We start from the raw sequence: 27,529 nt of genomic DNA on the forward strand, positions 1-27,529 counted from the left end.
TTAATCATTCCTAGCTGCCATTCACATGCTCTCTCATCCATTCTTTCCCTATCAAATCATGCAATGCATTCATACAAACCATTCAATTCACCACAAATCAATCACACAACACACCAACTCAAAACAGCCATCCCTTTGTGCCGTGCATATCCCTTCCATTTTTTGCATATTTTCTCTTCATTGCAGCCACTCCAACCACTCCTCATCCCCCCAAAACCTATCCTTAGACCTTGTGCCGCAACGAAGAGGAAGAGAAGAGGGCCTAAACGTTCATACAATTCAAGTTTGAGTTGTTGGAATGTTTAGATGTTTCTTTGATTTCAATGTTTAATTTCAATTCTCTTTGTCTTGTAAGTATGAGGAACTAAACCCCCTTTAGCTAGGGGGTGATTCGAAACCATGTTTATGCTTGCAATATGAATTGATTACCTTTGGTTGGAATTTCATAAGTTGTGGATTCAATTTGTTTAACCGTTTGATTGATAACTTATTTATGTATGTTTATTGAGAGTGCACGCTTAATTTTCATGCATGAATATGACGCTAGAATATAAGTGAGTTTCACCTAATAGTTATGAACTTATATTCACAAGTAGTGGAGGTTGCTTATAAATAATCGCGTTAAATGAATTCTTGGCACTAGTTTCATGCTCATCATAGTAACGAATGTCTCGTCAACACTTATAGTTTTCATGATGCTTAATGATCTTTGATTGTATCTTTATTGTGCTTTTCACGTAAAGGACTTTTGGAGAATGTTGTGAATTGCGTTGCGCAAACCCATCCAATTCATTAACTTAAAGGAGAACTTGACGGTTAATTTAAGCGGACCTAATTAACCCGGGGTGTTGAGTTTCATAATTTATCGAAAGACCAACTGAAAATCATCTTGTATGCAAGTGTAACATGTGTGGAGAAGAACCCCTTGGCTATTCCATCATCCATATTTTCATCACATTCATATTTACATTTTGCCCTTAATTATAATCTGTCCATTTAATTTAATCTCATCCAAACACAATCCCCCCATATTTTGTTGAGTCTTAGTCATTCAATTCTGTTTATTTTGTGTTCTTAAGCATTTGGAGTCATAAACACTTTCAAATTCGTCCAAATTTAGTTCTAGTTTCTGTTTGAGTCAATTTGATTGTTTTAGGCAGTTTGAGTGTTTCAAAGCTTTTCTAAGTCATAGTAGTCTTGTTAAGAGTCTTTACATTTAGTTTTTGTGTTTTTGAGTCAATTCAAAGTAGATTAGCACCCCTAGTTAATCCCCGGTTAGAACGATCCCTACTTACATCATTACTACAATTGTCACAAATAGGGTTTAATTTGTGTGTCGTATAATTCTCGCATCAATGATCAAGAGAGTAAATAATAATAAAACTAGATTGACAAGTATAATAAATTCAACGCCAATTGTTTCTCTTGTGTTTTTTTTTTTTTTTTGTCCTTCTAAAATCAACATCACACTAACGCATTGAATATTAAAATAATCCATTGAATAAAAAGTTATTGAAAAGAACAATATATAATTCAAAGTTTTGATTACCTTAAAGTACAATCTTTAAGACCATATAATAGTTGGTTTAAACATTCAATAGAAATGGAGAGAATGGGAAGTTGAAAGAAAAAAGATTGCAAAGAGACTTGAGTTTTATAACTTTATATGCATTTGGACATATGGATTGACAGTAAATTTGAAAAACAAGAAAAGTTAAGAAAAATCTAGTAACTGAAAGGCAGCTTCGTATTTCGAACTCAACACCCCAAAGAAAAATGAAGACAACATTTCCACTGCACTAACAAATGAATTATGATATTTCTTACCTTTTTTTTGTATTTATATGCTAATTACAGGATATAAATTTTTTTTTGGGCCCTTATGAAGTGGGGGCCCTAGACGGGCGGCTACTTGGGTTACCCTTAGGGCCGGCCCTGGCTAGAAGAGTTGGGATTCATATCCAACTCTTCAACTGATAATTCATTGTATTATCTTGTATTTTTTTCAGTTTTGTAAAATTGTAATTCGAGATAAGTTTCCTTAATTTATGTAATTTACGTCTATAAATACAATGATCTGAACTCACTCAGAATTAACTGAGTTGAGCATCAGCAACTCTTTAGCTTTCAAACTTTTATGCGTGAATATTTCTGTTATATGGTATCCATGAGCAAATACCTAATGTCTCCAATTTTATGACGATCAAGCTTGATCGTACAAAGTTACCCACTTTGGCAAGCACAAATACTGCCCCTGCTTCGCAGCAGGAACCTTGTTCCCATCGTCGATGGCACCAGTCAGTGGAGAAATTTTTCATTGTGACGGGAACACAAGTGGTACATCACGTGTTTTAATAGAAGTGGTGGGAAATTTATTTTTTAAGTTATTAAACTTTTAGCACACATATTCTATCATTTGTATAGTAACACGTGGTGTACCATCTTATATACCAGTCACACTAAAAAATCTCTACAATCAGTGGAGAGATTTTTTAGTGTGACTGGCACGCGAGGTGGTACACCACGTATCACTATACAAATGATGGGATATGTGTGTTAAAAAGTTAATGACTTAAAAAATAAAATTTTTCACAATTTACATAAAAACACGTGATGTACCCCATTTTTATCCCCGTCACAACCAAAAATTTCTCCGGTCAATACCCTCCCGCATTTCTTTAAGGATAGTGATGGCAATATTACATGACATTGTCAATCCGACTTTTGAGGCCTAAATCCAGCGGGACCCTATGGCATCCTACTGAATCCACGCCTTAAAGGCCGAATTGACGGTGTCAGTAATATTGACGTCACCGTTTTTAAAAAATGCGGCAGGGCACTGGCTAGTGCCATTGACGATGGGAACAAGGTTCCTGTTGCGAAGCAGGGGCAACATTTGTGCTTGCCAAAGTGTGTAATCTGTACGATCAAGCTTGACCGTCAGAAAATTGGAGACACTAGGGAGAGTGGGGATGGGTTGGGTTGGTGAGGAGGAGTCTGAGGAGGCCATTTCTGAGAAAAAAAAAATTATTTGTTCTGTCCTATGTTATAATCTGCATACGACTATGCACCATTTTTGGCTTGATTTGTTAGTAAATTTTCTCGTAGTTATTTTTCAGTGAAATGTGAGATTAAATTTATTCAGTTTATACTATTGTTAATAGGAAAAGGTTCAAGGCAACCATGAAGAAAAACTTAAGATCCACCAAAGGAATCATATTGCACAATATTTAGATGCGTCTCATTTTCCACCGAGTTGAAATTAGTGAATCCTCGTTGTTTCCGTGTTATAATTGAAACTGTAATAGCTCACGATCTCAAGATTGCCTCTGTTACAAATTAAATTAAATTAGAAATCGTTTAGTTATTTATATGTATCACACAAGTGCACAACTTATTATTGTTAAAGCTTAAATTTGGTGGGGCTAACAAAGACTAGTATAGTCGTCTAGGTGGTCCTTGTTGGCCTCAAGATCAGAATGATAAGAACTGAACAACATTATTTAATTAATTCACCCCTCAAAACTAGGTTACGTCCACTGCATCTCTCAATTAGTCCAACCCATTCTAAGGAGTACCCGTCCTTAAATAGGCCCTCACTGAGCCCCAAATCTTTGGACTCGAGTCTTCCGCCACCTTTGTATTTAATGCGCCAAATACGTAGACCTAACCTGCTAACTACCATTTTGTTCTTTAATCAACACGTGGCAGCGAAATGACATCCATTCAGGTCCACTTGTATGTTTTCTTGGGCAACGCATACAGAGTGCCTTGCTTGACCCTGAAGTTGGTGAGAGTCCACACTTGAGTGCTTAATCTGTCAGCCTTTAGTCCCTTTATAGGCTTATGTTCTTTTTGATAGTCATCACGTGCCCTGAAGTTGATGTCTGAGTAGGCTTGTCCCTGAGACTTTGTGTTATAAAGTTGTCAGTACACCAACTCATTCCCAGCAGTTGAAAAGTACTTTATGAGGAAGCGCTCGATTTTGTTGCTTGCAAACAAACCAAACCGTTGAGTGATCATTCATAGTGCTCCATGGTTTTCCTTTGAGCCTGTGTTCCTTTGAACCTTGACGGGTCGGAAAAGACCATGAGTTAACAATTATGAGAATTAATTTTTTTTTTTTTAGCCAAAGCGGTGTAAGAATCTCAATTGTTACCAAAATTGTTAATTTTTTCGATACATGTTGATGCCTAAACATGTTAACACAATCACATCAATTAAAATTATCATATTGAAGTAAATCAAATGAATCTATAATACAAACTGTTTCATCACTTAATCAGATTAAACAAACAACAAAAACCTAATCTCAACCTCAAAGTTAAAAGCAAGGAAGACGGCCATATGATAAGAACACACCTAAACATTACAGGTACTAAAAGTATCCGCAACAATATTAGCTTAACGAAGAATAAAAATATTTTTCATTCATTTGATATCGATCTAAGCCAAAAAATTGTAATTTCCCATCCAGCTAAAGAAATTTGTTCAAATGCCAAGTATTCAAGCATAAATTCTACATGTCATAAAATAAGTGAATATACAAAAATTATATCATTTTATTTTCTCATGTAAAGTACTGCTTCAAACCTGATATTTCGAAAATATCTCTCATCCTACCTGTGTATGATGTGACCTAGAACCGCAAACCCCGCACGTGTACGGTGGCCGTGGATCCAAATTATTTGCCGCGAAATAGTGAACCGCACTCTAGTGTTGTCTCTTTATTGTACCCTCGAAGCCAGAAGCAGCAAGCAGAAAGCACAAAAAAGCAGAAAGCAGAGTTCGAAAACTACAAAAATGGCGACTTTTTCACTCTCCTCCACTTCACCACCGACTGTCTCTCTCTACAACGTCAGCAACAGCGGCACTGCCACCTCCAAATTCTCCGCCTTTCAACTGAGGTCGGCCAAGCTCTCTTGTCTTCGTCTGAGCTCACTCCACCGCAACCCTCTCAGGTAATCTCGTAATTTCACTCTCAATGCTGCAGATATCAATCGATCTGAGAGTGCAACGCTGTTGTTTTTGTTTGGCGCAGAGTTTCGATTGGTGGAAAGAAGGAGTTCATGGTGATGAAGGGTAAGAGGAGGGGATCGGGTGCGATGTGTTACGCTGCACCTCTCTCTGTCAACACCCTCCAGTTTGTCTCCACCATCTCTTCTGCGTAACTCTCTCTCTCTCTCTCTCTCTCTCTCTCTCTCTCTCTCTCTCTCTCTCTCGACAGCATTGGATTTTAGTAAAAACCCTTCAAACTCAATATTTTAGAGAAAAAAAAATCCAGCTGATTTTGTAATGGGAAAAAGAAATTTCAAAACTAAGAGTCAATTAGAGCATGACAATTGATAAAGATGGTTTTTTTATTTATAAATTTGATTTTATTGTTGTTGTGGGGTGTTTTTTAAATAAATCTTTTGAGATTCCATGAAAGTTTTCTGCTTTCAGTATTGAGATGTTGAATGAGATGGATTAATGGTTTAATGGGTAATTGGGTATTCAAATTTCTTACATTTCCAGGATTCTGTTGCTTGCAAAAGGGACTGCTGTTCAGAAATCATTTCTTGTTCCCTTATTTCTTCTACAAGCACCGGATGCCGTCATCTCATGGATTAAGTAAGCATTTCAAAAACTTGGGGTTTTCTTCTTTCCGTTTCTTGTTTTTTATTGCTAGAAAGTTTTTTTCTTGGTATCCTGTGGAGCACGTTTGCGGTCTAAGCTTAAATGTATAACTTGGCTGACATTCATTACTTTGGCTTGTAGGAGTGAATATGGTTTCTGGACTGCGTTCCTAGCCCTTCTTGTTCGTCTCTTCTTCTTTATTCCCGGTAGGTTCTCTTCTGAATTCTGAGTTCTTGGTTTGAGTGTTGGGCTAGACAATGCTAAACGGGGAGAGTTATCTGGTTTTCTCAAATGATAGGTTCTAATTACGACATGGTTTGTTGGTTTTATTCAATTCACTAGTGGTGAACAACCCATTTCTCGTAATCTACCCATCTTTGGGGATGTTATAGTATTTGAAGATGCCCTTATTTTCAATATACTGACTTTTTAAGTTTGGTCTGAAATTGGGAGTCATATTTTGAACCATGTCCGGGTCATAGGTATAAGTTTGGTCTGAAATTGGCACTACTCTAAGTCTTATTGAGTTGTGTTAATATAGTGGTGCACTTGCCATATCAATTATCCTCTGTCAATTAATATTATATATGGTCTTATTTTGTTCTTTCTCAGGGGAACTTGAGTTGCCATTGACAGCATTACTCCTGGTGATTGTGGCTCCTCACCAAGTTCTGCGAATAAGGTGCGCAAATGCATCGTTTAAGACGAACTTTTGCCAATTAGCAGTGATTTTCTTGGTTCTTATGTTTCAATGTGTTCCATTGGCAGGGGAAGACAAGAAGGTGCTATTATTGCATTGGTCGTTGCAGCATATATGGCTTTCCAGCACTTCTCACGAATAGGAAGCCTGCAGAGATCATTTGAGCGAGGTTCAATTATTGCTACCATAGCCATCATTTCCATCACTGTTCTGTCATGCTTGTTCCTGTTCTGAGTTTATTGTAAATAAGGAGCAAGTCTGATAATAGTCATTAGTTACCTTTCGTTCGCCTGTTAGATTTCTTTAGCAAACAAGATAATAAAGTTCTAAATTTGTATTTATGTTTGTTTATTATAAGGAATTACTGTCAGTGTGATCTATCATCTGATTTTGTACTCTTGAATCACTCGTATGTATGGTAATAAAAGAGATATTATCAGCTAAGAGCCAGGTTGTTGCTCTTCATTTTCAATCATAATTTTCTGATGCCAAGACACATCAAAGGGTTCACTTTAGACCACCGAGATACATTTACATAAATCAATCTTTGTGCATTGTGCATCCTGTTTCGCGTTTGTCAAGTTAGTGTTCAAGTTGATCTTTCCATGCACACAAGAATTGTCTTCTTTCCTTGTTCTAGTATTTTTCTTTTGGAGTGTCTTAACCCTGCGTTGCGGGAGGTGCTTTTTGGAAGGCTTCACTTTTGAGTAAACTGATGCCATTTTTGGGATCTATAATGAAAGACTGAAAGTACAATAATATGAATTAAGCAAAATTTTACTGTTGAAATAACTTGTATTAACATTTTATGAGTAGCAAATGAAGAAGAGCTTAGGTATCTGTTGTCTTCGTCTTCCAAGAAAGTAGCTTACAAGTTAGGTAAGTTTCTTATGTGTTTGTTGATAAACAGGAAACGTACCCGATATTGAATACATTGATTCTTCTGTAGTATCTTAATAGGGTATGCCAGATAAGACATAGGTCATTCCTTCAACCGACTACTTTACATCCATTCTTTCTAGTTAGGTCAATAATATTCATTACTACACCTATTACTCTGTCATATGTCTATGAATGTGTTGTGCTTTGGGATCATAGGGAAATTGCGTTAGTTAATATCATGTAGTAAGCATTTATCAATATATATGAAAGAGGGGCTGAAGCCTGGTGGCCTTAACTAATAATTTATTGTACTAAAACTGCAGATAAGGGACCTATATGTCTACAAGTACAAGAACCTAAAAAATATCTATGCTTTTCTGTCCTTAGGCTTAATAGTCAACGATTGGGTAATACATTGACGAAGTATGGCAGTAATTTAAATGGTGAGGAACAAGGCCTAGGGGTAACATAGTAGCTTGTTTTGAGTCTCGGGGCCTCGTTGAAATTTATGTAGGATGCTGGCAAGTGAATGGCTTGCCATCAAATTGCAGATAGAGTAGCTGAAACGTAGTTTCCCTTTAGACATAATTTTCTGCGAGAAGTGACCCCAAGATCCCAGTCATGATGAATAGCAGCAACATGCAAGATGAGATTGAGGTTGCTGAGTTAGGGGAATCTGTTGGCGAGTCACCATAAATTGTTGATCCTCCACCTGGTGTAGCGATGCTTGGGGTGTATGGTGATGTTGTTGTTGTCGGCATTGTCGGTGTTGATGGCGTTGTTGACATCATTGGCGTTGGTGGCGACATTGTTGGCGTTGGTGGTGAGTTCATGCTGAATTTGCAAAGTAGAATAAGATCTCTGTTTTACTTTATGTATTTATAAATGAAGTTAGAGGTAGGGCTATGAAAGGTTACCTGGTTGATGCTGAGGAAGATGCAAAGCGACAGCTACCAGTACCTGCAATTTGGCAGAGCAAGGAGTTCAGTATTTATTCAAGCGTACATGTAACAAGAACAGCAAGGTCAGGAATTGAATTTGTTAAGTGGCGGATCTGAAACTTTTGGAAAAAGAAATGGAGAGTTCTTTCTGTGTTTCTTTCTGCGATAAGTGAAATTTTTAGGACAAGTGATAAGCTTGATAGAAACAATGTTCTGAAAATGTCTTACTTGGGTCAGTGTTGGTGACTTGAGCTGTTCCGCCGAAACTGCAGCTGGTAGGAGATGGGTGCTTCTGATAGTAGTCATTGAAGGCGTAGGAAGCGTGACCTTGAAGAGTGTTTGGGTTATAACAGCTTCCGCCCTGATTAATTGCTGAACAGTCTGCAGCTCCATAGCCACAAGCATAATCAAGAGCTACCTGCAAGGCATTCTGTGCCGCAGATTGGCTTGCAATACACCAAGTACCACCCGATGATGGAGTCGTGGTGGGAGTTGTGGTGGGAGTCGTGGTGGGAGTTGTCGGGGTCAGGGTCGGTGGTATTGGGATTGGAGTTGTGGTTGGGTCTGTTGTGGTTGGTGATGGTGGGTATGTTGGGTTCACAAACGGTGTGGGAGTTGTTGGTAGAGTACTTGGATTGACTGTGGGAATGTTATCGAGCTGCGTAGTATACACTGAAGATGCAGAAAGTATATGCTTTTCTTGATTCACTTGCGTTCTTCTTTGGTGGGTTGCTTCCAAAAGAGGATTCTTTGGAACACTTGAACCTGAAGATATGAAAAGCATGGTATCAGATTGAATTAAAAGAGCATGCTAAATGCTTCTTGTGCTTGAATATAACCATTTTTCCTATGCTTGGATCATACGGAAATGAGGTGGATTAGCATTAGATAGAACTTCATGTAGTTTTGACTCGAAAATGTCACAAACCGTAGACGTTTTGAAATTAGAAGCGGCTGGTTTCCGAATCCAGTGCTCTTTAGAAATAGTAATCTTAATATCTTCATAAATCTATAGACATGAAGGAAAATTGATGATCATTGAGGAAATCCAGATTGGTGGTTCGAAGGCTCGTGTTGAAACACACAGAAGGAGGAGAAACGCATAACCAGGCAGGAACAGAGACCCATACAGCAATTCAAATTACCTGAACTAAAGCAAAAAAACAAGAAAAGCAAAGCAGAACGCCGAAGTGAGCCAACACCCATCTCTCCTAGCTACTTCTCTTCTTCTGCACTCTTGTGATTGCAGGTTTTCTTTGAGGCTCGAAACAATGATGCGGAAGCCAAGATATACTACCCAGGAGGAACAGAAATGGTGGAGGTACTGCAAAAAAGAAGCTTGTACGTCCTTTCTCTGCATATTTATTTTATATATGATATACCTAGAGGAAGAATCGTATCTTTCTTGGATCGAAGAGAGACGAAAAGAGAGAAGGGGAGGGAGAATATAGAAAACTTGACAAAGGAGGAATTGGGTAAGTTGGATATGCAAGCAAGAGATGGTTGCAAGAAAAGAAGTGTATGAAATGGGGAAAGGCAAAAGAGAATGATCTGTTGGGATCTAAATCTCATGTTCAATGCTCATGGGATTCAAATCTCATGTTTTATTCTGGTTAGGAGATGCTACTATGAGACGGAATGTTAGGAAGACCTATGAAGACTTGGAAAGAGAATTTAAAAAAAGATACTAAGTATTTTGAGCTAACAGAAGACTTGACGCAAAACTGAACGCAATAACATTTTGGGATTCATACACCTGACTTCACTTAGTAGAATAAGACTCGGTCGTGGTTGTTGTTTGGGCTAATAAATTGGGAATCTCTCTGCAGAATCTTGTGTTTTAACCTTATTGTTTTGTGCTCTTCTTTCTACTGTTTTTGGTGTACTTTGTTCAGTTGAGGTGGTTTTTTTATTTTTCATGGTAGTAAATCAAAAAGTTAAAGTTGTTGATGAGGGATTTTATGAGTAGCATCTGGTGGTCTGTAATCGAGAATATTGTCTCCCCCTGGTCGATTTCTTTGTTCATTGCTCTTGTGATATTGTTTTGCTTTCTCAAAGAACAAGTTGGCATTGTTTTTTCTTAGCAAAAGGAGAAACTTGGTCTTAATATGGGCTCAAGAGCCTTTCAACTTTGCCTAAAACGACTATCCGCCCTTGAGATCTCACCCGTCGAGCAGGGACGAAAGTCGACCTTAGTGATCCAACGGTGCCGAGTAGAGGGTTGTTGTTAAACGGATAAAAGTTACTCTAGGATTAACAAACTGGTCATCTCATATAAAGGGAACGTAATAAAACATCAATACTGATTGATCCATAATTAGACAAATCAATGTATAGAACAAAGAGACAAACAGCGATATTTTACTTTAAAATAATTGAAACAATGAAGAGGGGAATTTGAACCTGAGCGCATACGGGGAGCACATATGCTCTAGTCAACGTTGCTACTGACTAAGTCCACGTGTGCAACGAGCACAGTTAATCATGCTTGTTATTTATTGGGCATTTCTGACTTAATTTAGAACAGAACTTTTGGTGTGAGCCAACACAGATGAGGAGAAAAAACATATGACGTGAGAGTACATATTTGGGTTTCTTGCTTGCTTTCTTTTGAGCTCAGTGTGGAGTTTCGTGGCAATTAAGGTTCACTTCCTCAAAAGCAGAATCGCCAATTTTAACTAAAAATTTAACTAAAATGTAATGCAAAGCCTCCAGATTTGGTATATAGGCGGACGTACTTGAATTCCTTGAAATAGTAATGATAAAAATTAAGAAAAATTAACGAAAAGTCTTCAAAATTTTTAGTTTTAATAAAAAATGATAAATAAAAGTGTAAGTGAATAGCATCAAGAAAGGTAAAAATATGATTTTTTGTTAAAAGTAAATAGTACCGAGAGTCTTCCGTTAAAACACCCCCATTAAGCAATGGCTTGGTCACAAATTACAGCAATATTTGCGTATGGAATAGGAGTGCAAGTTGGCATGATTTCAGCTTTCTAACAGTAAAATTTCGAATCCAAATCCAAAAATTCTCCAATCCGAATATTTTCCAAATTTTTTTAACAAAAATCAAAATGCACTTGACAATTCCAATCGAATTTTTAACCGTGTTCCGAACTTATTCTGAGAAAAAAATTTCAAAAAATTCTGATTTCTTATAGTTACGTATTTTGTTATCAACTTTTGTATTTTAAATTAACCTAATCAGATGAACGGTCATGATGATAAGGTAATCGGAAAATAACCTCGTGGTTTTATCGGACAACGCAGTTTACTAGTGCAGGCCATTCGATTTAAAATACAGTTTTAGATATATTTTGTTCATTATTTTTAAACATACTTTTATCTATAAAACTAAAATAAAAAAAATGTAGAGCATATTTTCCTATACTAGTATATTCCGCCATCCCCCAGGTTCTTCTCCAATGCAAAATCCCCATACGAGCACAGAGCACTCCTGCAATATGTTTCATCACACAACTCAAAATTCAAGAGTCCTAAACACATTGGCCATCTCGTGCAGTTGCAGGCACACATTATCGACGAATACCGCTGCCGCTTTCATGGTAGGAACGAACCGTCTCAACCACTGATCTATCCCCGCTGAAGCATACTACACTGTGAAAGACGTTGCGTGACGTCACTCCATGCTGCAGATGAAAGAGATCCTCAGATTACTTGAGGACTTGAGCACATTTATTGCAAAAGAATGATGTTAAGTATTGTACCTGGGAATTTTCGAAAATCAGGCTCTATTCCGTTGCCATTTATGTCCTTGTGTTTTGGTGTGACATACTTCCCAACAGTTACAACCACGCCAGAGCCATCACGAAGTTCAAATACAGATTGAATTAAACCCTGTCAAAAGCATCAGAGACGCCATCAGAATCATAGAGAGAACTAACCATTAGAAAGCAAGTTGTTGGAATCTAGCTAAATGCAGTTCCGTCACAAGACATATACAATAAACATGCAAAGACAACGTTGAGCAACAGTAAAAACTGAAACAGCGATGGCAAATTTTTTTACCTTGCCAAATGTCCGTTCACCCACAAGAACCCCTCTACAATTATCATGCAAAGCGGAAGCAACCTGCAATGAGAGCCACCGATGTAAGTGCTTGAATTGTACGAACCAAAAAAATCATACATAATTGGGATAATCGAGCTGCTCACAATTTCACTTGCACTAGCAGTATTGTTGTTCACCAAGACCTGTATTAGAATTTAAGTCAAGAGCCTTGTCATAACTCATAAACTCGAGATGTTTGCAATTACACTTGCCACAAATACAATTCATGGAAACAGATAAAAAGTATCTTAGACATGTACAAGGGCGTACAATAACAGGTGCTGTAACTAATGGTGCAGTATCTGCAACGATGCTTTGTTGGTATTCGGGATCCTTCCCGTCAGTATAAATCGCCTGTTCATAATCATCAACAAGAAAAAACACCACATTAACACAATCATTCTACTAGCATACAGGAGCTACTTAGAGAACGCAACACAAAGGACTAACGCCAAACACAAACACCAACAATGAGAAAATAAACATGAAAAATGTATCTGCAAAAAGGAAAAAGGAAAAACGCATACCGTCTCCCCTTGATTTAGAAATAGCTTGGCAATTTCTATTCCAGCCTGAAAATATGCAAACAGGTTTAAATAAAGAATCTTTATATTGCAGAATTCATCTGAACAAATTACTAACAGGGAACATACAACATAACTGAGTTTGTGCTAAGAATCAATGTTACATGATTGATTGAATACAACTACAGAAAAAGGATGCATGATTTTCCACAAAAATATGTAAATTTTCATTTTATTATTGACAATGGCATTATCGTATAAAGACTTGATAACGACAGTTCAATTTCTGTGATTGAAACAATAAATGATGACCACACATGGACTATCTAGCGACATTTTCAAATATTATTGAAATTGTCATTTATTTAGACAATCGTACAGTCTGACAAATACGACCAAGACTAATGGCAAGTCATGATGAATCGAAACATTCACATGACTCACGTATTTATAGAGCCTGATTGAGCAAAAAAAGGAGAGAGATTTACCCTTTTTTTAATGGCTCTATTCTTTTGGAAGCTAGAACAGGATAGAAGTAATAAATTCGTACATCATGTGATCAAAGATAAACTAGCAGTTATAGTTAAGGAGTATATGAGTAATAAACCTACTAGCTAGCTAAAAGATCCACATTGCCAACAAAACCAGTAGTTAGGATGAGCGAAATTCTCCGAGGTGTAATCATCAAACCTAGCATTAACTCAAAAGTTATCTCTCAACTAGCAGTTATAGTTAAGGAGTATATGAGTAATAAAACCTAGTCACTAGCTAAAAGATCCACAAAGAATGAAATTCTGCAAGGTGTAATCATCAAACCTAGCACTAACTTAAAGTTATCTCAAGATCTAGAATGGAAACCTGTACTAGTCCACCACGATTATCTCTAAGATCCAGAATGAAGTATGAGGCACCCATGTCCTGAAGCCGCTTCATAGCTGCAAAATCAATTTTTCCTTCAATATCCACCCTACTACTAACTTACACTATATAAGTCTAGTATAAAGCAAAGGAAGCTGCTACTGCCCTTATAAATAAGGTAGAGCATAAAAATATTGAAGCTAGCGAACTGGGAACAAAACTGAGAAATTTTAAGTATTTAGAAAAATAACAAATGGTTGTGAAGATAATCATGATTCAGCAGGTGTAACGAATTGAAACTGATGATGAATCATAAAAGCAGGTATTTCCATGGTGACATTGCCCAATCTCTATATATTCAGTTGTTTCCTGTAAAATAGGTTTATTACTTTGGATACTATCCCGTTCCTCCTAGATATAGAACAGCCCCAAAGAGAAGGAACATGAAGTAGTTCCTTTTTGCTTTCCATTTACCACTAATGCTTAAAACCAAAAATATGCAAAGAAACACTTTCATGCTCAGAAATTTTACGCATTATAGCAACATGCAACTGATTAATTTAGTTTAAGAATAAGTGATATGTAACATTCAGTTGAATTTGCTAAAACCACATACCAATTACCAAGTCCTTTCTAGCCAATGCATTGAACTCTTTTACTCGCATGTATCCAACAGATCTGGTTCCATTTTCTATTTGTTCCAACCGATAAAAGACAGGGGTTCGAGCAACAAGTTGTCTTTGGACTTCAATAGACTGAATAGGCCCACAATTGCCATGCTTGACCTGAAATGTATGATGATGTTTATTCTCAACAATCATTTAAAAACAAACCAACAAAATGGTAAATTAGCAGTACTCATTGAGAAGCTTAATTTAAATGACAACCTATTTTTGGTAGAGAACCAAAACATCAGTATTCAGTACAAATAGTATCACAACCTTAATAGTAACGAACGTCTCGTTAGGGCCTTGCATCAATGATGATACTTCAAAAGCTGATTTCCCTTTCACATCCAATCCATTAACAGCTAGTACTTCATCCCCCTACCAAATAATAAAATGCAAGAAAACATATAACCAGCAGCCAACACAAAACCCCTTCAAGACTTTATTTGAGTTTGTTGAAAAGCCAAAGTGGAGAGGGAGACATGGAAACAGACATAATATAGGAATACCTGTCTCACACCTGCAGATTGTGCAGGACCATCCAGTACAAGTCCTAGTACCTTCACTTTCACATCTCCGTTTTCATCTGGGACTTCCCTGAGGTTTATTCCAATACCACTCATGTCATACCTCGCCATCTTGGAGAACTTTCATTTCAACATGACAAAAGTGACATATGCCATGGAATAAGATACGCAGTAAAGTTCGTAAATAAACACCAAGTGAAGACAACATGTATGTTTTAAGGGATGACATTCATAAGCAAAGCCCTTAATTTTTCTTCCCATCTTTCCTTAGCACAATGTGTCCTAACACTAAACCTTGTAGCGTGATGATCATGTAAAGAAATGATATCAGAAGGAAAAATACTAGAAACTCCAAATACAGAGAGACTGAGGAGGGGGGCAAATAATGAACTACCTCTTCGGGGGAAAGAAATCGCGTATAAGGGTCACCCAAGCTGGCCAACATTCGCTTAATCATATCATGAGCCTTAGCTCTTGTCTTTATTGAACTACTTCTTATGTCTTCCTTTTTCCTCTACGAAAAACATCTCCAACCATTAATCTCATACACACGCATTATATATACAAATATAAACGCACGAGCGCGGGCACACCCGCACATATTATGAACTGAATCAACGAAGTATATAAGCATATGCAAAAACAGAACAATTACTCCCTAATCAAGTCCTTAACTAACTTTCATTCCAGAAATTAACTAACTTTCATTCGGAAATCAACTAACTTTGTTTCACATTTCTCTACAATCAACTTTCGCACGCGTCAAAATCGAAGTTCTACAAATGCACACGTTTGTACCTGCCAAGTTTCAGGGAATGAGCTCAAGCGGCCGGTGTTGATAAAGCTGTCATTGACAATTTCCCAAGCCTCCTCCACAATCCCCTCATTGGTCACCGCCGCCGCTGCTTCGGGCACCAAAAACTCCGCCGCTTCACCTCCTTCTTCCTCGCGACAATACTCCGTCGACGGCGGAGAAGAAGAAGGAGAAGGCTCAATTGCTATGGAAGGCGAAGGCGAAGAGACCAAAAGACAGAGCGACAGAGCCCCACCTAGGGCTCCAACAAGAGCTTTCTCGGCCCAATTGATCGAATTTCGCTTGAAATTAGATCGAATCGGGGATTTTAGGGTTTGCGATAAGGGCGGTGGTGAGAGTGAGAGTGTGGTGTTGCTGAGCAACAGAACCCTCATCTTCTTCTCCTCCTCCTTCCAATCAGAAATTAAAATTTATTTTTTTATTTAATTTCGCGGGAGTTTAAATACGCGGCGTTTTGACCTTTGTGACAGTTTGACACGTGGGAAGGGGGCCTGTTTGGGTGCGTGTGGGAGTTTAATCCAGTCCCGGGGTAGAACGGACAGCGGTGGGCCAGGGCCAGCTGTTGAGTAGGTGTCCGACTGTCCATCCCTCGGTTGCCAAGTGTTGGATTGTCGAACATGGGACTGGATTAGTTTGGGCCGGATTGAGACGAGCTTAGTCTGGTTCAGTGTATGCGAGTACGCCGTATGAAAACTTAGGATAAGTGCAATCATTTGTTATAATATTATTCCTTTCATATACTCACTTTAAAGGCGCGTCCATCCACTTACACATATATATATATATTTTTTTTAACCAAAGTAACTTAGTTCAAATAAAAAATCCTCGAGTATATACGATTCCAATACAATCGAAATAAAAAGCGTTAAAGGTTAGCAATAATATGATTCAAATTTGTATTTGACAATAATCAAACATAAGACTTCTTGTTTATAAATAAATAAGAATATCACTAAACTGTTGTTTGAAGTAACCACCAATTATATAGTCATCGAAATCTATTAAATCATCATCTTTATTATTATATATCCATCGTTATCTTGTAATTAATAATATCATTTTAGAACTAACAAGCTACGAGATACGAAAGTCACACCGACAAAATTCTCCACAAGAGGCAAGTGTGTTGGTGTTATGCGAGGATGGTCAATTTGATTTGATTTAAAAGGATTGCTAAGGTGGCAATCAATCATTGTGAATCTTTTTATATAAAAAATTGTAAATGTATTCTCATTACATTTTTAACTCAATGAATTGGGGGAGATCGCATTTTGAATATTGTCTAGAAGGAACTTGGCTAAATATATACTTGATTGTGTGGTTCCTACTTTTTCAAGCATAAATTAGCCAATGGAAAAGTACAAATAATTGTGCAAATATTGTCAGACTTTATCATATTTGATATCAAGCGTTTGTAATGTATTTAAAATTTTAACGTTGTCAAAATTTTAGGTTTTAACCAAAAAATTATTTTAGACCCAATTATTGAAGAATGATTGAGTTAGTTTAAAATCTAAATTTTAGTGCCACTATGATTTAATGGTATTCCTGTTCACTTGTAAGTGAGATATCTTAGGTTTTGATTCTCGCCAAAGGCGAATTTGAACCATATTATTGCTAGTCCATTATAAGACTTAGTTTACTGACACACCTCGATCAAAATCAAGGCGTGCTGGCCGTCACGTTTGTAAGGGTTTTGAGTCCAGTCCGTACAAGTGAGAAGGAAAGAGAGAGAGAAGGAGTTCGAGATAGAGAGAGATACACGGGGGAAGGAGATGATGTGGATGTGGGTGAGTGTGTGGTCTAGATGCAACCAACAAAACCACAAAACAATCACCCAAAAATGACAAATACCCACCAAGGGCAAAATCGTCATTTCACACCTACGGTACGAATAATTCGGGATTGGCTGTCACAACCTACCCCCCTTAAGAAAATTTCGTCTCGAAATTCATAACAACAACTCAAACAAACCACTAGTAATTGAAGAACAACCAAGGATACAAATCTCCATAAAGATAATGTCTCCACATCTTCAAAGCAAAGATAATGCCCGCTAACTCCAAAATCAATGCGTGCTAGCTATCACGTTTGTAAGGGTTTTGAGTCCCATCCGTATAAGTGAGAAGGAAAGAGAGAGAGAGAGAGAGAGAGAGGAGGGAGTTTGAGACAGAAAGAGATACACGGGGGGAAGGAGATGATAAATGTAGGATCATCTTTGGGTGTTGTGTAATTAGTATTCGTTATTCTGGACTGCACTTAGGCTTTCTGTGCTCTGATACCAAACTGACACACCCCGACCAAAATCAAGGTGTGAGGCCATCACGCCTTGATTTCGGTCGTGGTGTGTCAGTTTGAAAAGTTATGACAGCCTGTCCCGAATTATTCACACCGTAGGTGTGAAATGACGATTTTGCCCTTGGTGGGTATTTGTCATTTTGGGGTGATTGTTTTGTGGTTTTGTTGGTTGCATCTAGACCACACACTCACCCACATCCACATTATCTCCTTCCCCCGTGTATATTTCTCTGTCTCTCTCTCTTTCCTTCTCACTTGTACGGATGAGACTCAAAACCCTTACAAACGTGACGCCCAGCACGCCTTGATTTTGGTCGAGGTGTGTCAGTTGACAAATACCCACCAAGGGCAAAATCATCATTTCACACTCACAGACGAATAATTCGGGAATGGCTGTCACATTTACTCTCTAACCTCATAGTATAGATACATCATTTGTTCCCAAAAAAAAAAAAAAAAAAAAAAAACCTAAATTTTGGTGGACCAACCATTTTACTTTAAAGTTGCCTAAATTTTAAAAATTTAGATGTAATGTATTTAAAAATTTAAAGTTGCCCAAATTTTAGGTTTTAACTAAAAAAATATTTTAGTCCCAACTATTGAATAATGATTGAGTTAGTTTAAAACCTAAATTTAGGGTTTAATTTGGTCTAAATTTAGGGTTAAATTTGCCCAAATTTTAGTTTTTAACCCAAAACTTATTTTAGGCCCATCTATTGGAGAAAGATTGAGTTAGTTTAAATCATAAATTTTAAGTTTAACCCAAGGGTTGGAGATGGTATTCGTCATCGTCATATGATTCAAGAGTGTTATAAAGCAAACACAAAATGTGCTATGTGGAATATATTGTGATTCAAATGTGTCAGGAATCAAACTCAAAACATACTACGTAAAATACGGGCTTAAAATTTGTTTCCAACCACAGAGCCACTTGTGACGGTTCATATTATGTGTAAGATAATTTGACATTGTAGTGCTAAATTATTGGTATGAGACAAAGATAGGTTGATGCCAATTAACAAAAAGTCAAATTATTTATATATATATATATATATATTTTTTTTTTTTTTTTTGTGTTTCAAAAAAAAATATTTATAATTTACAATTCGTTTTAGTAATGACCTAGGGGGAATAGGATCCTCTTCGAATTTTCTTTGTAGAGATCAGATCAATCAATCATATTTGTTTATCGTACATCTTATGATTATAAATTATTTTAAAATTTTAATTTAAAAATAAATATAAATAATATATAACGAAAAATGATCTTATGATAAACGAAGATGATTGATTCATCTTTTGAATCCTACAAATAGGATGTTGAGGATCCGTGTCCGCCCTAAGGACTAATCACTATATAATTTACTTTAGTGAGGTTTTAAATTTGTGAAGCCGAAAATAATAATTAATTAAAAAATCTGCACACTCACAGAGGAAAGAAAAAAGAAAGAGCGAAAGGAAAGGGTTTTCGGTGCCCCGAGAGACAGAGAGAGAGAGAGAGAGAGGAGAGAGATTTTGGATTGTTATCTTCATCTTCTTCCTCCTTGCGTTCTGTTTGGCAGCAGCGGCGGAAACTCAGAGAGAGGGAGACGAACATCTGTAAATCCAATACGTCGCCGTATCGGCAGTCTCAGATCTAATAAGGGTTTTCTCACAGAAGGGGAGAGAGAGAGAATGAGCGGGAGAGGCGGCGGAGGCGTGGCCAGCAATGGCAAGGGCAATACTGGGATTTCCGGCATACCGGCGGGGTCTCGGAAGATGGTGCAGAGCTTGAAGGAGATTGTGAATAACTGCACTGAGCAGGAGATCTACGCTATGCTTAAAGACTGTAACATGGACCCTAACGAAACCGTCAATCGCCTCCTGGCCCAAGGTCCACCCCCTATCCCTCTCTCTCTCTCTCTATCTCTCTCTCCTCACTTTCTCTCTCTAAAATCTTCTCTCTTTTCAAATTTATTTGTCAAAATTTTATTTTGAATTTGAAGTTTCGGGTTTTTTCTATTTTAGGGAAAATCAAAAAGTTAGTATTGGACTGAGGCATAGCTGTAGTATTAGTGACAGTCCAGTGGATTTTCTGGATTATAAAAGGAAAAATATTTATTGGGTTGAAGGAAATTGTTCATTTGATTTATCAAGTTTTGTGCTTTCCCTACTATTTGGTCTTTCAATTTTCGAAAAATATATATGTCATGCTTTGCTGGGCTGTTTCCCCCTTTTGGGTTTTTGTTTATTTAGTTATTTTCTGGGTTCCCATCTTTCTCACTCGCACTCGTTCACTCATATTGTTTGAAAAATCATGCTTTGGAAGAAATGAAATCAATGAGTTTTTTACGAGTTTTGTTGTTTAAAACATCAATTATGTCCTTGAAGCATGCTTCTTGTGATTCTTGCTCGGCAAAATCGTGGTTGAAAGTTGAAATATGATCTCTTTTCTGTAATTTTTGGTTTCGTAGGTTGAGTATGTGGAGGTCTTAGTGCTTATATGAATGTGATTTGGGGTGTGTGTGTGTATGGTTTTTGTTGAAACTGCTTCTGATGTAAAGCTTGTAACTTGTGTAGATCCTTTTCATGAAGTGAAGAGCAAACGAGAAAAGAAAAAAGAGGTCCGTGCGTGTCATTTGCCTAATTTCAAGTTCATGTTTTGTCATTTACCTCCCATCCTTGCTCTCTTCATGGTTTATGTACTGAGAAGATTTTATGTTATCCTATCCTTTCTAACGTAACACACACACTCATATTTTTCTTCAGAGTAAGGAGCCGACAGATTCCAGGTCCCGTGGGGCAAGTAACACTTCAAGTTATGGTGCTAGAGGTGGTGACCGTTATTCTGCACGTGGCGGATCAAACCACTTTAGCTCTAATGGTATGTGACAGACCGATGCAATTAAAGTTGGATAATGCTGTTTACACAGTTTGAAAATTTCTACAGAACGTTGATAAACTTAGTCTCACCTATCTGTTTCTTTTCTCCCCCAGATTCTGGTTTTTCGCATGGTAAGTCTGCATACAAGAAGGAAAATGGGACACATGCGTATCCAGGTTCTGCGCCTGGCATGGCAGGACATCACACAGGTCGACGACCTACATCATACAGGTTATAACCATAAAACCTCAATCTGATAGTTCTTTCTCTGATTTAGAAGCATAAAATGCAACTAAATAATATAATTATTAATTTTGAGAAAGTTGCTAACCCTCATCTGTTTGTTCATGTTCTTTGGTTCTCTTTTTTAAACTTGTATTTGAATTTTTCAAAGAAAGCTTTTATCTGTTGAGTGTCTTGTCGCACTTAAACTTTCACTGTTACAGGTCACTTCATTTCTAACAACTTTCTGTTCAATATATTAATGCTCTTCTGGACATACTTCAATTGTAAAAGAAGTAAATAATGCAATTAGGCCTTTTTTATGTCTCGAATCTTGACATGAAAATTGCGGAGGAAGTTCCCTCATCTTCATATCTTTGTGAAAACATGCTCTACATTAATCATACATGGTTTGTTTGCATGTCTGTTTGTCTCTAGCAGTTTTTCTCTAGCTGATCATTTTTTTATTACTTCCATAGCCCTTGGGGTGGTATAGATTGCTATTCATGTTAAAAACATGGGGATGATGCATACTCGATGTGTTGCTCATCTGTTTGTAAATCTGTTGCAGCGATTCTGTGGGGAGTGAAAACAAAGTGCCAACATTGAGCACAGATGATGGAATATCGTCATTCTCACAGCCTTCTTCAGGATATCAGTCTGCATGGGGAGGGGTTCCAGGTCAAGTATCCATGGCCGACATTGTTAAGATGGGCAGGCCGCAAGCCAAGGCTACCACCCTGCCAAACCCCCATAATCATAGTGGTAATCATCATGATGGGGCACCTCCTGCAGCATCATTGCATTACAATTTGCATTCACCACAAGATCATGTTCCGAAGTTGTCAGCGACCAATGATGAGTGGCCCTTGATTGATCCACCATCTGTTAGCATGTCTTCTGTTCTTGGGGCACCCACAAACTCTGAGCTGTATGCTGATTCATCTAACTTGCCCATCGATAGAGCTAGTCAACCTATAAGATCCCAGATAGATGAGGTTGAGGTGGAAGAAGATGATTCTGTTGAGGCACTTCCAAGCCATAATGAGCCTAATTCTGTATCTGGTAGACATTTACAAGAAGATAATTCCGGAGGTGCATCTAATTTTGATAATGACTTGTATGAAGACATAAATTCCTACCAACCACAGGGGCATGCTTTCGAGGAGAATGAAGGTAACCTGATGGTTTTTTTTTTTTTTTTTTTTTCCTTGGGTTTGTCCTGCAACGTCTTTTTCCGCTGTTCTTTCTGACCTATATTTTTCTCAAAGTTCCACTATATATTTCAATACGAACATTGTGTAAAGATATGGAAATATTGTGATGAAGGTTTATGTTACTCTGCAAAGAGTATTTTAAGGGGTTATTTGTAACTGAAAACTCAGTTGCAACATGTGCTTTGAAGTTAGTATCTTGAATCAGGGAAGAAAAGCTTAATACTCTAATTTGGTGGATTTTGACCTGAACAGTTTTTTTCTTTTCCATAAATTCTAACTAATTTTTTCTCTGGATAGCGAGGTTGCTAATTTAAAGTTTAATAAATTCCAGAATGCTGAATGCCGCTTTTAAGAAATTGTCTTCCCTTTTTTTCCCCAGCTGAAGAAGATGTGTCATCAGTGGCTGCAAACTTGCAGCAACTTAATTTACAAAACGATGATAGGGGAGCAGCTCCTGATGAAGAAAAACCTCCTGTGGTCATTCCTAATCACCTTCAGCTTCATACTCCAGATGTCTTGAACTTGAGCTTTGGAAGTTTCCGATCTGGCCCAGATCCTGCTCTTCCTAGCTCCGATTCATTTGCATCAGAGCCACAGGAAAGTAACTTTGAAGAGACATCTGGGGCCGTAGATGTTTCTGCAATTGCACACTCAGATGCAAGGTATGACCTGGTGATAATAATTCCCTTGATTTTATTGTTGGTTGTTTAGCACCATCTTAAGAATATTTTTTTTTTTCCTGCAGAAATCTTGAGTATTATGGAGATGAGCATCTCATGAATGCCTCGGACGAAAATCTAGTTCATAGAACTGTAGCCAGTGCTGGAGATTATGAATCTCCTTCAGTTTCACAAGCAGAGATCTTGAAACAAGAAACCCATGAACCTGATCAGGGGAATCAATATGTGTTCTCTTCTGCACCTGGATTTGCATATGAGAACTCCCAACAATTGGATGCGGCATTTTCTCACCAACAGACAAGCTCGCAGATGCAGAATATGGCTCCTTTTTCGAATGTGATGGTAAGGCGGTGAACTATTTTTTTTAATTTTATTTGTTGTGTTAATTGTTTTGAGGTCCTATTGCAGTCTCCACATAATAATTGATTCTGGTTTGAGCAATATATTGCCAGTTGGTTGGGATGCCAACATCATTGGACCTGGAGATCTTACATGTTAGAGCCTTTAGATCGACTGCATTGGAGTCTTTAGATTCACATCATTATATACATCACATGTAATGCTAGTGCTGGATGTATTGTATGTTTTTTTTTTTAATTACCAAGTGTTGCGAGTGTGTTTTGTCTGTATGTTCACATTGTTATATACATTACATAAGCATTGGAAAATTAAAACTGGGAAGATAAAAGGGGCATGAGATGAAGCTTAACCTTTAGCATCATCATACCTTAGATCATTCAGTTCTGTTGGTGTGTTTGTTTGTCTTAGAGTGATGTGGTTGCATTTTGCAAATCCTGTTTGTTACTGTTAGTTGAGTCTCGTTTCTCATATTTTCTTTAAAGCAGGCATATACAAATTCATTGCCCAGCACTCTGTTAGCTTCAAGTGCTCAAGCTGCAAGGGAGGATTTTCCATACTCACCATTCCCCATGACCCAATCTATGCCCACAAAGTATGGCAGTGCGGCTTCTTCTATCAGCGGTCCCGCCATCTCCATGGCAGAGGTTTCTTCCTTAATATTGTGTATTAAGCTTATCAATTATTCTTTTAGTTGATAGTTTGACTGGCATAAAAATACTAGAACATTTTTACAACTTACATTGTGGATGTACGTTTCTTATGCTTGCAAAGAAAAAGAATTACGTGCAGATGTTAACACATTCTTGTTGACTGAGATTCATGCTTAAATCCAAGAAACTTATTGTAACATAGTCAAACTAGTTTAAGTTGGCTGAAATTTTGCATTGTATTCATTATGTTATATAGAGGCCATGGATTATTTGTGAAATTGGTTGTCTTGTGCTAACTCATCATCATTCTGCTAAAGTTATATCCTTAGTTTCTTAAGGGAAAGTTTCATTACTTATCCGTTCTAATTACATATTTCTTGTCAGCCTGCACATTTTCTTTGGTTAGTTGCCTCTGTTTTCTGTATTTCGTGTGCATGTTCCATTGCTGTGGAAATCTTCTTGAAATTGTTTGGTTAGTTGCCTCTGTTTTCTGTATGGCGTGTGTTTGTTATGTACGACAAGTCCATATAACGAAATTGTTCTTGTTCGAGGTTTTTTTGGTCAACTTATTTCTCTATTGCTCTGATCAAATCCGGACATGTTAGAGATCTCAAATTTTCTTCCAATTGTTTATTGTGGTTACACAGGCATTGAGAGCTGGTGGTATTTCTGCACCTCAGCCTACTCCACAGGGCCTGCCTGGTGCTAATGTTGCTACTGGACCAGCTCTTCCACAACACCTTGCTGTGCACCCTTATTCTCAACCTACTCTTCCGCTAGGGCATTTTTCAAACATGATCGGTTATCCTTTCCTGCCTCAGAGCTACACATATATGCCGTCAGCTTTCCAGCAGCAATTTGCTGGTAACAGCACATATCATCAGTCTCTGGCTGCAGTTCTCCCACAGTATAAAAATAGCGTCTCTGTTAGCAGTTTGCCTCAGTCTGCTAATATTCCGCCAGGTTATGGGTTCAGTAGTTCAACCAGCATTCCTGGTGGAAACTTTCCTTTGAATCCACCCTCGGCACCTACAGGCACTACGATGGGCTATGACGATGTTGTAAACCCTCAGTACAAGGACAATAGCCATTTGATCTCACTTCAGCAGGTAATTTGTTATCTTGGTTAAAAACTCATGAAAGTGCTTATCCTTTCGTTCGTTTAACAGTATATTCTCAAAGCAAACAACTACTATTCTGCAATCAGTAAAACTCATTCTTCTTGTTCTTTTTTCTTTGTCAGCAGCAAAATGATAACTCGGGCATGTGGGTTCATGGACCTGGTTCCCGAGCAATGTCCGCTGTTCCAGCCAGCAACTATTACAGCTTTCAGGGGCAGAATCAACAGCACGCAGGGTTCCGGCAAGCTCAGCAACCACCGCCTTCACAGCAGTATGCTGGAACTCTCGGTTACCCTAACTTTTATCACTCTCAAACCGGGATGTCCCTAGAACACCAGCAGCAGCAAAGTTCGAGGGACGCATCCCTGGGCGGCTCACAAGGTGGCCAACCCTCGAAGCAGTCGCAACAGCAGCTATGGCAGAACAGCTACTAATTCCCAGTCATCTCCTCCCTCTCCTCAAGGTTTTTTTGGGGTCTCGTAGTGAGTTTGAAAGTGGCCGATCAGAGGCGTTTACTGCGGTCGGAATAATCGTCATCATGTATCATTATTTGGTCATAAGAGGAAGAGAGCTTGGCTTGGCTGCTGCCCTGTCCCTGTCCCCGTGCCTGTGCCTGTGCCACGAGAGAGATTGTATTTCTAGATATTGTTTTCTTGCTCACCATGTTTAACCTGTTACCTTAGGTAAAAACAAGTGTGCTAATTTGGATTAGTGGATATTTTACTACGATCCTTTTCGTTTCTTTTCTCTCCTGTTTTCTTGTTCTGTTGTGTTTTTTGTTTTTCCCGTAGTCTCCTCCGAATGAAATTTGTGCATTTCTTAGCTAAATACAAATTAGAGAGTAAATCACAATGCGTAGAAAACGCTTGCGGGTTTACTAACTAGTTCTTGATGTAATAATAACACATTTGATCAAACGGGAGAAGAATTTTTTATGTTCAACTAGTTAATCAGGTGAACTGTCGAACTCATCGAGTATAGAGCGAGACAAGTTCCTGATCTAATAAAAAAAAATTTTGGTCAAACGGTAGAATAATTTATGTTCGACAGTTGAATCGGATGGATTCTCGAACTCACTGACTAAAGAGCAAGGCCTGTGTGACCTACATATAGAGCTTGTTTCCTAAGAAGTGGGACAGAATTGTCGGACAATCCACTTATTGTCTTTCTAAAGAGGAATTCAAACCCAAATGAATTGAGGAGCTTCCTACAACTTGAAAGTTCCAAGCTTTAAACATTTCTCAGGAAAAAGAATGGAAATTAAATTGAACTTCACCCTGCCACCTTCATTTTGGGGTAAGTAACCAAGAACATTTCCAACCGATCCGGCCAAAGAGTCATAGGGTTAAAAATAGTTTGGAATGACACGAAAACCGTCTCCAATTAAAGGCTAGGTCAAAGGGCTTGTGGACCCTATCAGGCTCAAATCAGGCCAGTGGGCTGGCTATTTCCAACCAGCCATCCAACGCTAGAATGTCAAGCTTGACATTTTGCCAGCCATCCAGCTCTAGAATGTTAAGCTTGACATTTTGCCAGCACTCTAGCTCAGCCCATTTGAATGCCAACGCCTACCGAGCGTCATCATGACACCAGTTAGCAACGGCTAGCTAACGTCAGGTTAGTGTTGGAATTTGAATTTTTTTTTTGGACGAATTTTAAATTTTTTTTCCTATAAATACATGCACCATTCATACAACATTGAAAGCTGAAAATAAGAAGTTCCACGTGGATAAGAATCCTATCTAAAATTTTCACAACCCATTACATCTCGATATGTGGCACTCGAAATCTTATCAGAAAAATTATTAAGATTACATAAAGATAAGAAATCTGAAAAGTTACTCACATTAGCGATATATGCCACTTGAAATCCTATCCAAAAAATTATTGAGAATATATAAAAATAAGAAATCTGGAGGCTTATTCATTGGCGACAAGTGACACTCAAAATATGTCTGAAAATCTTATTTTAAGATGATAGTTTAATTTAACCGTATTAATTTAATTAAAATAATAAATTATGTTTAGCCTATGACTATTTGGCCCCCTCAGCTGGAGATGATTTTTTATCAAAGAGTTATGTTTCACCTATGAATCTTTGGTCTCCTCTGTAGGAGATGGTATAAAATATGGCCCATCACTGTTTATTAAAATATAATTTTTTGTAGTACTATAGGGCTAAAGAGAACATTTTGACCCTCCTTTGATTGAATATGGCCTAAGCTTCTCCCTCTCTTGTTTTATTGTCGCACAAGCACTTCTCTTTTCTTCATTACGTACCTTTCTTCTAACTTTTCACATGGTTTTGCTTTTCATAGTTGTTCTCTTGTTTCTTTAGGTAAACTTTAGCATTTGTTATTTGCTTGTTGGTTGGTTCTTCTGTTTTACTTTGCTTTTCATGGTTCTTCCACTTCTCTCTCCCTCCTACTCTCTTTTCTCTTCTTTTTCTCCTTTTTTTTTTTCCTCTACTTTTTCCCTTTTTTTCCTATGCTTTTCTTTTCTAGAGGCTTCTGG

At 37.8% G+C, this 27,529-nt stretch overlaps 3 protein-coding genes across 6 annotated transcripts; 2 read left to right on the top strand and 1 right to left on the bottom strand.

Annotated features, from left to right (window-relative positions):
- The first annotated feature begins 4,731 nt into the window (after positions 1 to 4,731).
- On the top strand, positions 4,732 to 6,763 carry LOC137725882 (cold-regulated 413 inner membrane protein 1, chloroplastic-like). Its single transcript, XM_068464713.1, has 6 exons — positions 4,732 to 4,961; positions 5,042 to 5,167; positions 5,518 to 5,613; positions 5,761 to 5,825; positions 6,232 to 6,301; positions 6,388 to 6,763. The coding sequence occupies exons 1-6, from the start codon at positions 4,804 to 4,806 to the stop codon at positions 6,551 to 6,553; spliced, it is 681 nt and encodes a 226-aa protein (XP_068320814.1). The 5' UTR covers positions 4,732 to 4,803; the 3' UTR covers positions 6,554 to 6,763.
- Positions 6,764 to 11,429: 4,666 nt separating this feature from the next.
- LOC137725659 (carboxyl-terminal-processing peptidase 1, chloroplastic) lies at positions 11,430 to 15,989 on the bottom strand. Its single transcript, XM_068464429.1, has 12 exons — positions 15,589 to 15,989; positions 15,185 to 15,304; positions 14,773 to 14,910; positions 14,537 to 14,641; positions 14,212 to 14,380; positions 13,596 to 13,672; positions 12,741 to 12,785; positions 12,484 to 12,567; positions 12,318 to 12,356; positions 12,172 to 12,234; positions 11,871 to 12,000; positions 11,430 to 11,792 (listed from the first exon to the last, which is right to left on the bottom strand). Exons 1-12 carry the CDS (start codon positions 15,976 to 15,978, stop codon positions 11,737 to 11,739), a joined length of 1,416 nt encoding a protein of 471 aa, XP_068320530.1. The 5' UTR covers positions 15,979 to 15,989; the 3' UTR covers positions 11,430 to 11,736.
- A 3,315-nt stretch (positions 15,990 to 19,304) lies between these two features.
- Positions 19,305 to 25,757, top strand: LOC137725297 (uncharacterized). Of its 4 annotated transcripts, none has more exons than XM_068463936.1 (10): positions 19,305 to 19,775; positions 20,462 to 20,505; positions 20,651 to 20,765; positions 20,879 to 20,996; positions 21,559 to 22,163; positions 22,584 to 22,866; positions 22,950 to 23,226; positions 23,727 to 23,888; positions 24,542 to 25,003; positions 25,138 to 25,757. In XM_068463936.1, exons 1-10 carry the CDS (start codon positions 19,577 to 19,579, stop codon positions 25,447 to 25,449), a joined length of 2,577 nt encoding a protein of 858 aa, XP_068320037.1. In that variant the 5' UTR covers positions 19,305 to 19,576; the 3' UTR covers positions 25,450 to 25,757. The 4 variants fall into 4 exon arrangements, with proteins under 4 accessions (XP_068320037.1, XP_068320039.1, XP_068320038.1 ...); XM_068463938.1 differs by having other exon boundaries at positions 25,141 to 25,757; XM_068463937.1 differs by having other exon boundaries at positions 23,730 to 23,888.
- The last annotated feature ends 1,772 nt before the right edge of the window (positions 25,758 to 27,529 follow it).

This window comes from Pyrus communis, chromosome 2, assembly GCF_963583255.1.
Source record: "Pyrus communis chromosome 2, drPyrComm1.1, whole genome shotgun sequence".
NCBI classification, from domain to species: Eukaryota; Viridiplantae; Streptophyta; class Magnoliopsida; order Rosales; family Rosaceae; genus Pyrus; species Pyrus communis.